General features: G+C 45.7%; 1 protein-coding gene across 1 annotated transcript in view; it reads right to left on the reverse strand.

Moving 5' to 3' along the window:
* The window catches only part of LOC112250772 (melanopsin-A-like), an 89,429-nt gene that overhangs the window by 46,928 nt on the left and 26,508 nt on the right, over positions 1-15,993 (reverse strand). Inside the window, exon 3 of the mRNA XM_024421231.2 lies at positions 15,371-15,504. Within this exon, the coding sequence (XP_024276999.1) occupies positions 15,371-15,504 (134 nt within the window). The remainder of the gene's footprint in view (positions 1-15,370; positions 15,505-15,993) is intronic.

Genomic DNA, 15,993 nt, shown 5'->3' on the forward strand with positions numbered 1-15,993 from the left:
GCCAGGTAGGAGACCTGCGCAAACTCCCTGTGCTTACCGGGGGGCTAGAAAGACCGGGCAGGCACCGTGTTATGCTATGGAGCACACGGTGTCTCCAGTGCGGGTGCATAGCCCGGTGCGGTACATACCAGCTCTTCGTATTGGCCGGGCTAGAGTGGGCATCGAGCCAGGTAAAGTTGGGCAGGCTCGGTGCTCAAGAGCTCCAGTGCGCCTGCACGGTCCGGTCTATCCAGAGCCACCTCCACACACCAGTCCTCCGGTGGCAGCTCCCCGCACCAGGCTTCCTGTGCATGTCCTCTACCCAGTGCCAGCACCACGCACCAGGCCTTCAGTGCGCCTGTTCAGCGCAGCCAGAGCCTTCCTCCTCTACAGTGCTGCCGGAGCCTCCCGCCTGTTCAGCGCAGCCAGAGCCTTCCTCCTCTACAGCGCTGCCGGAGCCTCCCGCCTGTTCAGCGCTGCCAGAGCCTTTCTCCTCTCCAGCGCTGCCGGAGTCTCCCGCCTGTCTAGCGCTATCAGAGCCTTTCTCCTTTCTAGGGCTGCCGGAGCCTCCCGCCTGTTCAGCGCAGCCAGAGCCTTTCTCCTCTACAGCGCTGCCGGAGCCTCCCGCCTGTTCAGCACAGCCAGAGCCTTCCTCCTCTACAGCGCTGCCGGAGCCTCCCGCCTGTTCAGCGCAGCCAGATCCTTCCTCCTTTACAGCGCTGTTGGAGTCTCCTGCCTGTTCAGCGCAGCCAGAGCTGCCAGCCTGCATGGAGCAGCCTGAGCTGCCAGTCTGCATGGAGCAGCCAGAGCTGCCAGTCAGCATGGAGCAGCCAGATCTGCCAGTCAGCCAGACTCTTCCAGATCTGCCAGTCAGCCAGACTCTTCCAGATCTGCCAGTCAGCCAGACTCTTCCAGATCTGCCAGTCAACCAGACTCTTCCAGATCTGCCAGTCAACCAGACTCTTCCAGATCTGCCAGTCAACCAGACTCTTCCAGATCTGCCAGTCAACCAGACTCTTCCAGATCTGCCAGTCAACCAGACTCTTCCAGATCCGCCAGCCAGCCAGGATCTGCCGGAGCAAACTACCTGCCTGAGCTTCCTCTCAGTCCCGAGCTGCCCCTCAGTCCCGAGCTGCCCCTCAGTCCCGAGCTGCCCCTCAGTCCCGAGCTTCCCCTCAGTCCCGAGCTTCCCCTCAGTCCCGAGCTTCTACCTCAGTCCCGAGCTGCCCCTCAGTCCAGTGGGGTCCTTGGTGAGGGTTATTAGGCCTAGGTCGGCGGCGAGGGTCGCCAATCAAAGGACGCGTTACAGGGGGACTAAGACTTGGTTGGAGTGGGGTCCACGTCCCGAGCCGGAGCCGCCACCATGGACAGACGCCCACCCGGACCATCCCTATGGTTTTGAGGTGCGTCCGGGAGTCCGCACCTTGGGGGTTCTGTCACGCCTTGGTCTTAGTATTTTGTGTTTTCTTTAATTATTTGTTCAGGCCAGGGTGTGACATGGGTTTATTGTGTTGTTGTATTGGGGTTTTTGTAGGCATTGGGATTGTGGCTGATTAGGGGTGTGTCTAGCATAGGCTTGGTTGCCTGAGGCGGTTCTCAATCAGAGTCAGGTGATTCTCGTTGTCTCTGATTGGGAACCATATTTAGGTAGCCTGGGTTTCACTGTGTGTTTGTGGGTGATTGTTCCTGTCTCTGTGTAGTGTTCCCCAGATAGGCTGTAATTAGGTTTTCACGTTTCGTTTGTTGTTTTTGTATTTATTTAGTTATTTCATGTATTGCTATTTTTTAATTAAAGAACATGAGTAACCACCACGCTGCATTTCGGTCCGACTCTCCTTCAACAGACAAACGCCGTTACAGAATCACCCACCACACCCGGACCAAGTGGCGTGGTAACAGGCAGCGACAGCAGAATCAGCGAAAGGAGGAATGGACATGGGAAGACGTTTTGGATGGCAAAGGTTGTTACACTTGGGAGGAGATACTGGCTGGAAGAGATCGCCTCCCATGGGAACAGGTGGAGGCATTTAGGAGAGCAGAGGCAGCCGGAGATAAGAGCCGATGATACGAGGGAACACGGTTGGCAAGGAAGCCCGAAAAGCAGCCCCAAAAATGTATTGGGGGGGGGCTCAGGGAGAGAGTGGCAGAGTCAGGAGTCAGACCTGAGCTAACTCTCCCTGTTAATCGTGAGGAGCAGCGATCAAAGGACTTCTGGACTTGGGAAGAGATATTGGACGGAAAAGGACCATGGGCACAGCCTGGTGAATATCGACGCCCCAAAGAAGAACTGGAGGCGGCGAGAGCGGAGAGGCGCTGGTATTAAGAGGCAGCACGGCGACGCGGATGGAAGCCTGAGAGTCACCTCCAAAAATGTATTGGGGGCTCACAGGGAGTATGGCGATGCCAGGTAGGAGACCTGCGCAAACTCCCTGTGCTTACTGGGGGCTAGAAAGACCGGGCAGGCACCGTGTTATGCTATGGAGCACACGGTGTCTCCAGTGCGGGTGCATAGCCCGGTGCGGTACATACCAGCTCTTCGTATTGGCCGGGCTAGAGTGGGCATCGAGCCAGGTAAAGTTGGGCAGGCTCGGTGCTCAAGAGCTCCAGTGCGCCTGCACGGTCCGGTCTATCCAGAGCCACCTCCACACACCAGTCCTCCGGTGGCAGCTCCCCGCACCAGGCTTCCTGTGCATGTCCTCTACCCAGTGCCAGCACCACGCACCAGGCCTTCAGTGCGCCTGTTCAGCGCAGCCAGAGCCTTCCTCCTCTACAGTGCTGCCGGAGCCTCCCGCCTGTTCAGCGCAGCCAGAGCCTTCCTCCTCTACAGCGCTGCCGGAGCCTCCCGCCTGTTCAGCGCTGCCAGAGCCTTTCTCCTCTCCAGCGCTGCCGGAGTCTCCCGCCTGTCTAGCGCTATCAGAGCCTTTCTCCTTTCTAGCGCTGCCGGAGCCTCCCGCCTGTTCAGCGCAGCCAGAGCCTTTCTCCTCTACAGCGCTGCCGGAGCCTCCCGCCTGTTCAGCACAGCCAGAGCCTTCCTCCTCTACAGCGCTGCCGGAGCCTCCCGCCTGTTCAGCGCAGCCAGATCCTTCCTCCTTTACAGCGCTGTTGGAGTCTCCTGCCTGTTCAGCGCAGCCAGAGCTGCCAGCCTGCATGGAGCAGCCAGAGCTGCCAGTCTGCATGGAGCAGCCAGAGCTGCCAGTCTGCATGGAGCAGCCAGAGCTGCCAGTCAGCCAGACTCTTCCAGATCTGCCAGTCAGCCAGACTCTTCCAGATCTGCCAGTCAGCCAGACTCTTCCAGATCTGCCAGTCAGCCAGACTCTTCCAGATCTGCCAGTCAACCAGACTCTTCCAGATCTGCCAGTCAACCAGACTCTTCCAGATCTGCCAGTCAACCAGACTCTTCCAGATCTGCCAGTCAACCAGACTCTTCCAGATCCGCCAGCCAGCCAGGATCTGCCGGAGCAAACTACCTGCCTGAGCTTCCTCTCAGTGCTGAGTCCCGAGCTGCCCCTCAGTCCCGAGCTGCCCCTGCCCCTCAGTCCCGAGCTGCCCCTCAGTCCCGAGCTTCCCCTCAGTCCCGAGCTTCCCCTCAGTCCCGAGCTTCTACCTCAGTCCCGAGCTGCCCCTCAGTCCAGTGGGGTCCTTGGTGAGGGTTATTAGGCCTAGGTCGGCGGCGAGGGTCACCAATCAAAGGACGCGTTACAGGGGGACTAAGACTTGGTTGGAGTGGGGTCCACGTCCCGAGCCGGAGCCGCCACCATGGACAGACGCCCACCCGGACCATCCCTATGGTTTTGAGGTGCGTCCGGGAGTCCGCACCTTGGGGGGGGGGGTTCTGTCACGCCTTGGTCTTAGTATTTTGTGTTTTCTTTAATTATTTGTTCAGGCCAGGGTGTGACATGGGTTTATTGTGTTGTCGTATTGGGGTTTTTGTAGGCATTGGGATTGTGGCTGATTAGGGGTGTGTCTAGCATAGGCTTGGCTGCTTGAGGCGGTTCTCAATCAGAGTCAGGTGATTCTCGTTGTCTCTGATTGGGAACCATATTTAGGTAGCCTGGGTTTCACTGTGTGTTTGTGGGTGATTGTTCCTGTCTCTGTGTAGTGTTCACCAGATAGGCTGTAATTAGGTTTTCACGTTTCGTTTGTTGTTTTTGTATTTATTTAGTTATTTCATGTATCGCTATTTTTTCATTAAAGAACATGAGTAACCACCACGCTGCATTTCGGTCCGACTCTCCTTCAACAGACGAACGCCGTTACACCCATAGTCTGCACCACAACTAAGCAAGGGGCACCACCAAGCAAGTGGCACCATGAAGACCAATGAACTCTCCAAACTGGTCAGGGAAAATGTTGTGCAGAAGTACAGATCAGGGTTGGGTTATAAAAGAATATCCAAAACTTTGAACATCCCACAGAGCACCATTAAATCCATAATTAAAAATAGGAAAGGTTATGGCACCACAACAAACCAGCCAAGAGAGGGTCGCCCACCAAAACTCACAGACCAGGCAAGGAGGGCATTAATCAGAGAGGCAACAAAGAGACCAAAGATAAACCTGAAGGAGCTGCAAAGCTCCACAGCGGAGATTGGAGTATCTGTCCATAGGAGAGTATCTGCCCATTGCCGTACACTCCACAGAGCTGGGCTTTACGGCAGAGTGGCCAGAAAAAAGCCATTGCTTAAAGAAAGAAATAAGAAAACATGTGGGAGACTCCCCAAACATATGGAAGAAGGTACTCTGGTCAAAGACTAAAATGTAGCTTTTTGGCCATCTAGGAAAACGCTATGTCTGGCGCAAACCCAAAACCTCCCATTACCCCGAGATCACCATCCCCAGTGAAGCATGGGGGTGGCAGCATCATGCTGTGGGGATGTTTTTCATTGGCAGGGACTGGGAAACTGGTCAGAATTGAAGGAATGATGAATGGCGCTAAATACAGGCAAATTCTTGAGGGAAAACTGGTTCAGTCTTCCAGAGATTTGAGACTGGGATGGAGGTTCACCTTTTTGTGACAATTAGGTACTTTTTCCACCACTGTCTAGGTATACCATAAACTGGGAGAAAAGTAAATGAATGCCAATACTTTTCTATTATGGAAGAGAAAGGGCATTACTATTGCAGACCTTTACATCAATAATTATTTTGCCACATTCGCACAGTTGAGGGAAGTGTTCAACTCCCTGCATCTAATTTATTCTGATATCTTCAGATAAGAAATTACGCCCGCTTAAATATACCAAATTTTGAGGCAATCACACCTGCCCGCAAACTGTATATTTTCATGAACCACGCCCCCGACTCCAAGAGTTTTAGCTCCAGATTTGTAGATCACTTTACAGCATATTACTCTGTATCCACACAACATTTGAAGGAGACCGGGGAGGAACAGTTGACCTGATTGCCTTCGAGATATTAACTTCACAGACTACACTATTCATGTACCAAATTACACTCATTTTACCCCTCGGTCTTGCCGATATGCCCTAAGTGCAAGTCTGCCGAGGGTACCCTAGGTCACCTCTTCTGGTCATGCCCCAAACTGCACACACACTGGCAGGATATTTTGAAGTGCTACTCAGAAGTATACAGCTGTAACCTCATACCAGCATCGGACGCTGCTGTTTTAGGTAGGTCACATCTCCTAACGACTTTAACCCATTGGGAACAGAAGACTGTACAAAATGTGAGAGGAGGAGAGTGCATAGAGGATAGAAGGAATACAACGTGACTGCTAAGAAAGTGAACTGTGTTTATGTGGGATCAGGGGTGTATTCATTCCACCGATTCTGTTGAAAAGCGTTTCGTAAACGGAAGCAAACAAAACGGGGATAAAAATACTTGAATTTATCCAATAGAAACTCTCATTTGCAACTGTTGGACTAATGATTACACCCTAGATAAGCTAGATGCAGGCAAGACTGTGCAAGGCGGTTTTGAATGTGTCACTGTCTGTCCATGTGTCACTGTCTGTCATCTCAAATTTCTCTCGACCTTTGTGCACCTACGTTGTAAACTTTCATTCATAGGCTTGGTTGTAGCAACATCATGACGGGTATAGGGACAATTTGAGGATCATGTAGTCGCCTAAACCTGTCGATGTTACATTGAACTGGGTGAATGGAATATGAATTACAGTCGTCCAACATGCTGTGATAGAAATAAGGCCATGCTCATGAAAAAAATTGTCCTCCCTCATCATTTAAAAAAAAAGTTTATTTAATCCGATAGGCCAGTTGAGAACAAGTTCTCATTTACAACTGTGGCCTGGCCAAGATAAAGCAAAGCAGTGCGACAAAAACAACAATGCAGTGTTACACATAAACAAACATATAGTCAATAACACAATAGAAAAATCTATGTACAGTGAGTGCAAATGTAGAAGAGTAAGAAGGTAGGCAATAAATGGGCTATAGAGAAAAAATAATTACAATTTAGCATTAACACAGGAGTGATAGATGTGCAGATGATGATGTGCAAGTAGAGATACTGGGGTGCAATAGAGCAAGCGGGTAAGTAATAATATGGGGATGAGGCAGTTGGGTGTGCTATTTACAGATTGGCTGTGTACAGGTACAGTGATCGGTAAGCTGCTCTGACAGCTGATGCTTAAAGTTACAGAGGGAGATATAAGACTCCAGCTTCAGTGATTTTCGTTCCAGTCATTGGCAGCAGAGAACTGGAAGGAAAGACGGCTATGGTGTTGGCTATGGGGATGACCAGTGAAAAATACCTGCTGGAGCTCGTACTATGGGTGTGTGTTGCTATGGTGACCAGTGAGCTGAGATAAGGCAAGGCTTTACCTAGCAAGGACTTATAGATGACCTGGAGCCAGTGGGTTTGGCGATGAATATGTAGTGAGGGCCAGCCAACAAGAGCGTACAGGTCGCAGTGGTGGGTGGTATACTGTATGGGGCTTTGGTGACAAAACGTATGGCACTGTGATAGACTACATCCAGTTTGCTGAGAAGAGTGTTGGGGGCTATTTTGTAAATTACATTGCCGAAGTCAAGGATCGGTAGGATAGTCAGTTTTACAAGGGTATGTTTGGCAGCATGAGTGAAGGAGGCTTTGTTGTGAAATTGGAAGCCAATTCTAGATTTAATTTTGGATTGGAGAGTCTGGAAGGAGAGTTCACAGTCTAACCAGACACCTAGGTATTTGTAGTTGCCCCAATATTCTAGGTCAGAACCTTCCAGAGTAGTGATGCTAGTCGGGCGGCAGGGTGAGAGCAGCAATCGGTTGAAGAGCATGCATTTAGTTTTACTAGCATTTAAAAGCAGTTGGAGGCCACAGAAGGAGTGTTGTATGGCGTTGAAGCTCGTTTGGAGGATTGTTAACAGTGTCCAAAGAAGGGCCAGATGTATACAGAATGGTGTCGTCTGCGTAGAGGTAGATCAGAAAATAAACAGCAGCAAGAGCGACATTATTGATATATACAGAGAAAATAGTCGGCCCGAGAATTGAACCCTGTGGCATCCCCATAGAGACTGCCAGAGGTCCAGACAACAGGCCCTCCGATTTGACACACTGAACTATCTGAGAAGTAGTTGGGGAACCAGGTGAGGCAGTCATTTGAGAAGCCAAGGCTATTGAGTCTACCGATAAGAATGCGGTGATTGACAGAGTCGAAAGCCTTGGCCAGGTCAATGAAGGCGGCTGCACAGTACTGTCTTTTATCGATGGCGGTTATGATATTGTTTTGGACCTTGAGTGTGGCTGAGGTGCACCAATGACCAGCTCTGAAACCAGATTGCATAGTGGAGAAGGTACGGTGGGATTCGAAATTTTCAGTGATCGGTTTGTTAACTTGGCTTTCGAAGATTTTAGAACGGCAGGGCAGGATGGATATAGGTCTATAACAGTTTTGGTCTAGAGTGTCTCCCACTTTGAAGGGGGGGAATGACTGCAGCAGCTTTCCAATCTTTGGGAATCTCAGATGATACGAAAGAGAGGTTGAATAGGCTAGTAATAGGGGTTGCAACAATTTTGGCGGATAATTTTAGAAAGAGAGGGTCCAGAATCTCTAGCCCAGCTGATTTGTAGGGATCCAGATTTTGCAGCTCTTTCAGAACATCAGCTGTCTGGATTTTGTTGAAGAAGAAGTTGGGAGGGGCTTGGGAAGCTCCTGCAGGGGGTGCTGAGATGTTGGCCGGGGTAGAGGTAGCCAGGTGGAAGGCATGGCCAGCAGGAAAAAAATGCTTCTTGAAATGATTGATTATCGTAGATTTATCAGTGGTGACAGTGTTTCCTATCCTCAGTGCAGCGGGCAGCTGGGAGGAGGTGCTCTTATTCTCCATGGACTTGTCCCAAAACTCTTTGGAATTAGTGCTACAGGAAGCAAATTTCTGTTTGAAAAAGCTAGCCTTAGCTTTCCTAACTGACTGAGTATATTGGTTCCTGACTTCCCTGAAAAGTTGCGTAACGGCACTGACCACCACTGAAGGCAACACTTTTTAGCGTATCTTTCGCGTGATGATGGGCAACATGCAACCTGCAACCCACCTTGATCCAAAGTTATTATTTTCAATGCCGAGCATAATCCTTATACAGTGTGTCAAATATCAATGAAGCAAGGTGCCAATTCTTTGTGTTCTGTTTTTTCTTTCTGTTTTTCTTTTTCTGTCTTCTGTTGAGGGTTGGGGGTATTCTCGAAGTATTAGTTGCTGTCATTTATTGATTGATTTATTTGACCTTTATTTAACTAAGCAAGTCAGTTAAGAACAAATTCTTATTTTCAATGACGGCCTGGGAACAGTGTGTTAACTGCCTGTTCAGGGGCGGAACGACAGATTTGTACCTTGTCAGCTCGGGGGTTTGAACTTGCAACCGGTTACTAGTCCAACACTCTAACCACTAGGCTACCCTGCCGCTCATTATCTGTCTGTTTGTAAAACTGAAAATTCATCAATAAAATCTATATATAAAAAATAAACTCAGACATTTCGCTCAAATCACAGGGATGTCTGTTGGCACGGGACTAATATAATCAGAGGACATTGGAGTTTATGGACTAGACGAAATGTACACAATCATTACCAGGAGGAAAATTGGGGAGGGTCATGCTTTTTCAATTTCAGTCAGGGGGAGAGTTTCATCTTTTTTTGTTTAGTCCAGGGGAGGGTCATGTAATTTGTAAATGATTAATAAACCTAATGCAATGGTACAATTACCATACAATTGGTTTAATAAAATGTATCGAAAAACAAGCAATTTGTTGGTTGTTTTCAACAACAATAAATACATGTAAAATGTAATGATATCATAAAATCGCCAGGACACAACGCAAAAAGACACAATGCATTGCTGTTGAACCAGCCTTCATTATAGTAGGCCTAGGGTAAGGGTAGCCTATGGAGAGATTTGTGTTTTAAAGATGTGAAATGATGGGAAACAAGTCATTGTTACAGGAAAATAACTTCTAAATATGAGGTTTACCGGTATTCACAGAGGTTTTCATCTCTCATTTCATGATGGGCATGGACACGTAGCCTACATCATGGAGGGGGTTTTACGCACCTCCAAAGCATGGCTAAAATAATGAAGGCCTGCCTACAGTACGTAGATAAAAATGGAATGTCAGCTCACTGTTTCGCTCCTCTCAAATTTGATATTTTAATAAAGCTTTGGTGATTTAGATTTAGTTCCAAGCAGTCTCACGAGACAAACCCTTTATAAACGGTTTTGACTCTCATCTGATCACAAGCAAGCTGATATAAGACAGGTAAATTACCCATCCTTCCGCAACAGTTTGAAAATAGCAGAGCGCTGGCTTTAACAGGTTGAAATTGCAAACTAACGGGTGTTTGACACTAGTGCTATCTTAAGGTCAGGCAAAAATAGTGCCGTGATGTCATCTTGCTCAGTGTTTGAGAATTAGTTGCTTATTATATGCTGCCCCTTATCCCTGATTCTTTACTGGGTGTGCAATATCAAGAGTCCCTAGTGTGGTCCCAATCAAATGATCCATAGCCTATACTCTTAGCTATAGGCCTAGGCTATTTATTTACATTTTACCTTTACTTAACCAGGCAAGTCAGTTAAGAACAAATTCTTATTTTCAATGACGGCCTAGGAACAGTGGGTTAACTGCCTGTTCAGGGGCAGAATGACAGATTTGTACCTTGTCAGCTCGGGGGTTTGAACTTGCAACCTTCCAGTTCCAACGCTCTAACCACTAGGCTACCCTGCCGCCCCAAACACTATACGAAGAGCATGCTCGGAGAAGCACAGGGCTAAGTTGTATTTCTAAGAAAATGCACTTACACACTGCAATGGAAACACTATGCCAATCATGAGCCCTGGCGAAAAAATGCAATATCTGTGTGTACAGACCAGGCCTACTGATGTCCTGTTCAGCTTCAGAGGGATAGCGCAAAGATGAGAAGGAGGACTGGAGCTAGACTTGCTACTGTTATAATTGATTTGAATTAAAACAATATGTTTCGTTGCCCATAATGATATTTAGCAGAATAATTGACCTCGCAAGAAGCCATATTCAAGTCAATTACATAACTTACATTAGTTTTAAGCGGCAGCAACGGAGATGGACAGCGCATGGGTGCTGAAAGTAGGCTACTTCTAGAAGTACTAATTCATATAAACAGTCTTTGGGCCTCCCGAGTGGCACAGAGGTCTTAATCGCAGTGCTCGAGGTGTCAATACAGACCAGGGTTTGATCCCAGTCTGTGTCGCAGCCAGCCGCGACAGGGAGACCCATTAGGCGGTGCACAATTGGCTTAGCGTTGTCCAGGTTAGGGAAAGGTTTAGCCGACCAGGATGTCCTTGTCCCATCGCGCTCTAGCAACTCCTTGTGGCAGGCTGGGCACATGCATGCTGACTTCGGTCACCAGTTGTACAACGTTTCCTCTGACACATTGGTGCAGCTGGCTTCCAGGTTAAGTGAGCAGTGTGTCAAGAAGTAGTGCGGCTTGGCAGGGTTGTGTTCGGAGGATGCATGACTCACTCTCCCGAGTTTGTACGGGAGTTGCAGTGATGGGACAAGACTGTAACTACCAATTGGGGAGAAAAGGGGGAGGAAAAAAATCTTCATTTTACTTTGACTTTAGGCTACTAACAACAAGAGGGCTTTGTGTTGGAGTTTATTTCTTCCGATTCAAGAAATAAGAGGTAGGCGTATCTGTTTGACAGACACAATTCTAGTCTACTATCCATAGATTTTATCAGCCAATTCCTTCAGTCACCATGCACTCCTTAAATATCTATGTTAGTGAGTGAAGGGCTTGGTGTGTTAAGTTAAAACTAGGGCTAGAAACAAGATGTAGAATTCTGGGAAAAGACATGACTTTGATGCATATGGGATATCGTTGGTTTGCCTATGGAATTCAGAGGCTGCGCTACAACCTCCTATAGCCGAGAAGACCAAAAATAGACTTCGCTTGGAAAGTCATGTGTGATTCTGTTGCTATCAATTGACGTTCAACATTTCAACCATCTATTAAACAACATACTAACTCTAAATCAGTCAAGAGCAAGCAAAGTCGCTTAGAAAGGACCAAAAATGCGTTATTTAAGCTATATTATTATAATTTCATGGCTATAGCCTGCCATTTTAAGAAATCCATCGTGAAGCATTTGTGACACGCCAGAGGCTGGCAGGAGCACTCAGCATTTCAACAACACATCAATGACAGCACTTCAACAACATGCCTATACATTCTGCATTAAGGGTTTCTAAAATTCAATTAAAAAATATAATTGCTTAGAATTAAATAATAATTAAACAAAAAAATACCTTATTACGCTATACAGTCATTCTACAGTGCCTTTGAATTCACTTTTTTATTTTTTTTATTTTGACTTTTAGAAACTAGTTTGGCCAGTCTTTGGTTTGAGGATCATGCGGTGAGCTATGCATTCCTAGTTTGTTAATTTAGCCTACCAGATGCTCTTATAAGTTAGAAGATGATCGTTCCCGAATGAAAAAATATAGGCCTACCTGATGATTTGCAGCTGCTGTATTATGAAACAAATGGCTTTTTCTCAAATTATTTGATTATCAGATACTTCAGTTGTAACTGGTTCAGTTGCACAACATTTTTACAGTTTATAGACTGTACCAAACTTAGACTATCCTTTTTTTAACAATAGCCTGTATAGAAATCAAAACCTCTCTGGTGCTGCAGCATGCGCTCATTCATTGGCATGCCCTGTTGTGATATTAAAGGATTCTGCTTGTCTCCAGTCATGTAAAATAACGTAGAATTGCATGACATGCATTTATAAAAGGCATTCTCAGACCCCAAATAAGATGACAGATTCAATTCATGCAGTGCTTTTAATTATAATGGAGGTCTTTTCCCCCTTACCCTTGTCCGCAGTAGAATGTGAATCCACAACCTTCTGCCTACTTTGCCATGTAGGCTAATGCTTACAAAACGAAGAACAAAACTGCATATCTAAAGGCTCTGGTCTGTCCTAGGAGTGAGGGTAATGGGTTCGCTGCTATTTCATTTACATGTTTTAATTATTATTTTGGTTATAAGGGAGTGTCATGACGTTGGCCTCTTTGGGTATAGCAAGCCCATCCCCCTCTCCCCGCCTCCCCCTTTCCTCCTTCAACTAGGTTGCTGTGGTCAGAGAGACGTCATAATTCCTGAGAGGATCTCCTCATGGACACATAGTAGAGAGAGAGTAAACTTTCATAGAGGACAAAGGAAATCCTTCCACCTCACAGAACTTGAGGTACGAACAAATTTCATGTTCCGGAGAAAGTATAAAAGATCGGGGAAGAATCCAGCTACGAACTGGTCCGTTTGTCACAACTTGGGAAAGCTCATGGGAGACGGTGTGGCCACATTACCATAACGCTGTTTGTATAATAGCCTCAGATATTAGGTTTACATCTAATTGTTGTATACGATGAATGAGTGAGTATGATACTGTTTGTATAATTGTGTAATATGATTTTGGACTGTTTAATGAAGAAAAATACAATTCCCTTTTGATTTGAACTAAATCAGAGGACCGCCCCTGAGCCCAGTTAGGGTCAGACATCCTGGGACAGCTTTTTCTGCCATTCCAAATAAAAACCCCACTCGGGTTTTTGATCAGCAGACCAAGCTTACCTCAATTACGAGATGGCTAAAGGTTGCAGACCATGTTTTTCTACATTAGGAGGACAAAGGTTGTAGAACATTGCTGAATCTTTTAACCATACCACGTGGTTAAACTCTTAGACTATCGATACCGACAGAATAAGAACAAGTCTTTGATACTAATTACTAGTCTGCAGCTAGGAATTCGGTATCATTGAACGCGAAGAACGACAACCGCCGAAACATCCATTCGATAACGAATGTCACTTTGAACTATCCCCTCTAACCGAGACAGAGAGAGAGAGAGGGAGAGAGACAGACAATTCTACGAAAGACACAAACGTTTCACCAGCGATCAAGACGACACATTGAGCGTAAATATATATATTGATTGCAATTGTTCCCGAATGAGTGAGCGTTCATGTGTAAAGGATTAGCATTTCAATTGTTATAATTATCACTCTGTAGTGACTTCTTAGTCGACCCCCACATCCCCTTTTGTCTAACAAGCCGCCATGCCGGTTCAGCCCACTAGGGCACATTCTCATTTCATGTAACCACATTTACCTTGTTTGTTTGTTTGTTTATCCATTTCTGTGAATTACTTAGTTAGTAATAAATAAATGATTTAAGACAATTGATGTATGGATGACTCATAGTGAAGACTGGGTTCGTGCAGATAACCAACAATTTACGATGTTTGGAATGAGACTAACGTGAGGTAAAGTAAATAATTCATTAATTCGAAGACTAATTTGATCAGATAAAATATGTGAAAATTTATTTTAGGAAATGATAACTTTGTAATCTGAATATTTTTCCTTGGTGCCCCGACTTCCTAGTTAATTAGTTACGTGATTAATCAGTTGATCGCGTAATAACTAATTACAGAGAATCTTTGATAAAAACTATCAGTCTTCAGTTAATGATAGTAAAGACACGACAGGAGGGACACCCTTTTTCAAGCATTCAGGGAGTGTCGGGTAAAAATATATTTTACTGAAAGAGAGGGCCATCCATTTTCATTTCAGAGAGATCTGTTTTTCTCCAGGTATCCCCCATAATAAATAATGTACAGTCACTTAGTTGAAAAACAGTAGGTGGGATTATTACTCTCCTGCTATGCAAAAATGACCGACATGGCAGATTGGGATGGGATTTAAATTACAGATGTTGTGATTTGTGCACATAATTACATAAAAACCTATCTCCCCCAGTAAAATGAATCCCCTGCGAGTAGGGCTTTAGTGTTCATCCAAAGCTGTCTTTGATTGAAATGGATGCAGATAAAAAGCCTCAAGGTCTGCCTCATTGTTTGTATCTCTAGGCAACAACTCATTAACTAGGCTTCCATTCAACTTTGAAAGACAGGAAGCCGAGTTATCAAGTATTTGCAGAAAAAGGCATGCACATTGTAATGGGTTGGCCTGTTTCCATTAAACTGGCATGTTGCGGTTGAAAAGCTGTGCATCCTGAAGTAGTGCAAATAAAAAGCACTTTATCGCATAAGTTTCCATGAAGTTAATAATAAACAGAAGCTCAATGTGTTCCCATCACATTTTGTGGTCGCAAAAGAGTGTATGTTACATGTTGAGATAAGAGCAAGATCATTTTTATTTGATAATTGGCAGCCAAGCACCGATCATCATGTCACCAGCATACAAATAACGCCTTTGATGTGTATTGGACATTTGCATCAGGCTGGTCAACGTACACTTAACCACCATATGTGTGTTCATCACAACTTATTCCATCTGCCTAATAAACTCTTCATTGCTTTTTTCACGTTGTGGTGGGAGGACAACATATCATTGTGACTTTGACATGATGGTAATTATATCAATGTTTGCACGTAAAAGCATTTTCCACCGCAATTGTCACAATACATTTCACAGACAAAGAAATGATCCTCCCTTGTGTAGCGTATTTTGTGTTGTCGACATTAGGACGTTTTTACAAAAACATGTGCTGTTTCCATCAGGCCTGTCATGAGTTTTTTATGCTTCAGTTAATTCCTCTGCATAAAATGGTTGGAAGGAAACATGGTTTACGGTAAACAAAAAAAAAAACATTCTCCTCTTTCTCTCTTATCATAGACTTCTACCTCTTGCCATTCCCCAGCTATTCTGTTCAACTTAATTACCTTGGAATCAATTCCTTCATTCCACCTCCTTCCAGTCAATAATAAGAAAGAAGCTAGGTTTCCATCCAAGTGTGCGTCCACAATTTTCTGTTTTTTCTTTCAAGTAATGTATAGATTTTTTCAGTTTTTCTCAGAAAAGTCTGATTGGAAAATAATTGACCTCAGGTGAGTTAGAAGGTAGTGTGGGGTACCTTTCTCCCCAAAGATCCATCTTTTATGCATGGAGGTGGTGAAGAAGATGGGTGCCTGTGTGAGGCACATCAGAAGGTCAGTGATGGCCAGGTTAATGATAAACATGTTGGCCGGAGTCCTCAGTGACCTGCTCCTGTAGAACACAGCACATACAGCACAGGGAAAGGAAGGATACAGTATTCAGATTCAATTTGACACACACACACACACACACACACACACACACACACACACACACACACCACACACACACATAAACCCCAGCATAATGCTGTAACATTCCCACAAATGGTAGGTCAGTGTAATCAAAGTGTTATTGTACTGAAATTACATAGTTCCTCTCTGTCTGGTGAATAAGTTATTTTTAACAACTATTTATCTATGGAAAGAGCTTGTGCCATCAATTTGTCCAACATGTACCACTTACAGTATATCTGCAAATGATTGTGTGTGTGTGTGTGTGTGTGTGTGTGCATGCATCTGTGCGTGTCTATATACACAATGAGTCATCATGGTGGGAGAGAAATGGCATCTCCACACAAAGCATTGAAAGTGAAGCGCGTTACACACAACCCAGAACAATGTAATGTCAAGCCAAATAGTGTGTTTGGGATGAAGGTAA

This window comes from Oncorhynchus tshawytscha, linkage group LG01, assembly GCF_018296145.1.
Source record: "Oncorhynchus tshawytscha isolate Ot180627B linkage group LG01, Otsh_v2.0, whole genome shotgun sequence".
In the NCBI taxonomy this organism is placed as follows: domain Eukaryota; kingdom Metazoa; phylum Chordata; class Actinopteri; order Salmoniformes; family Salmonidae; genus Oncorhynchus; species Oncorhynchus tshawytscha.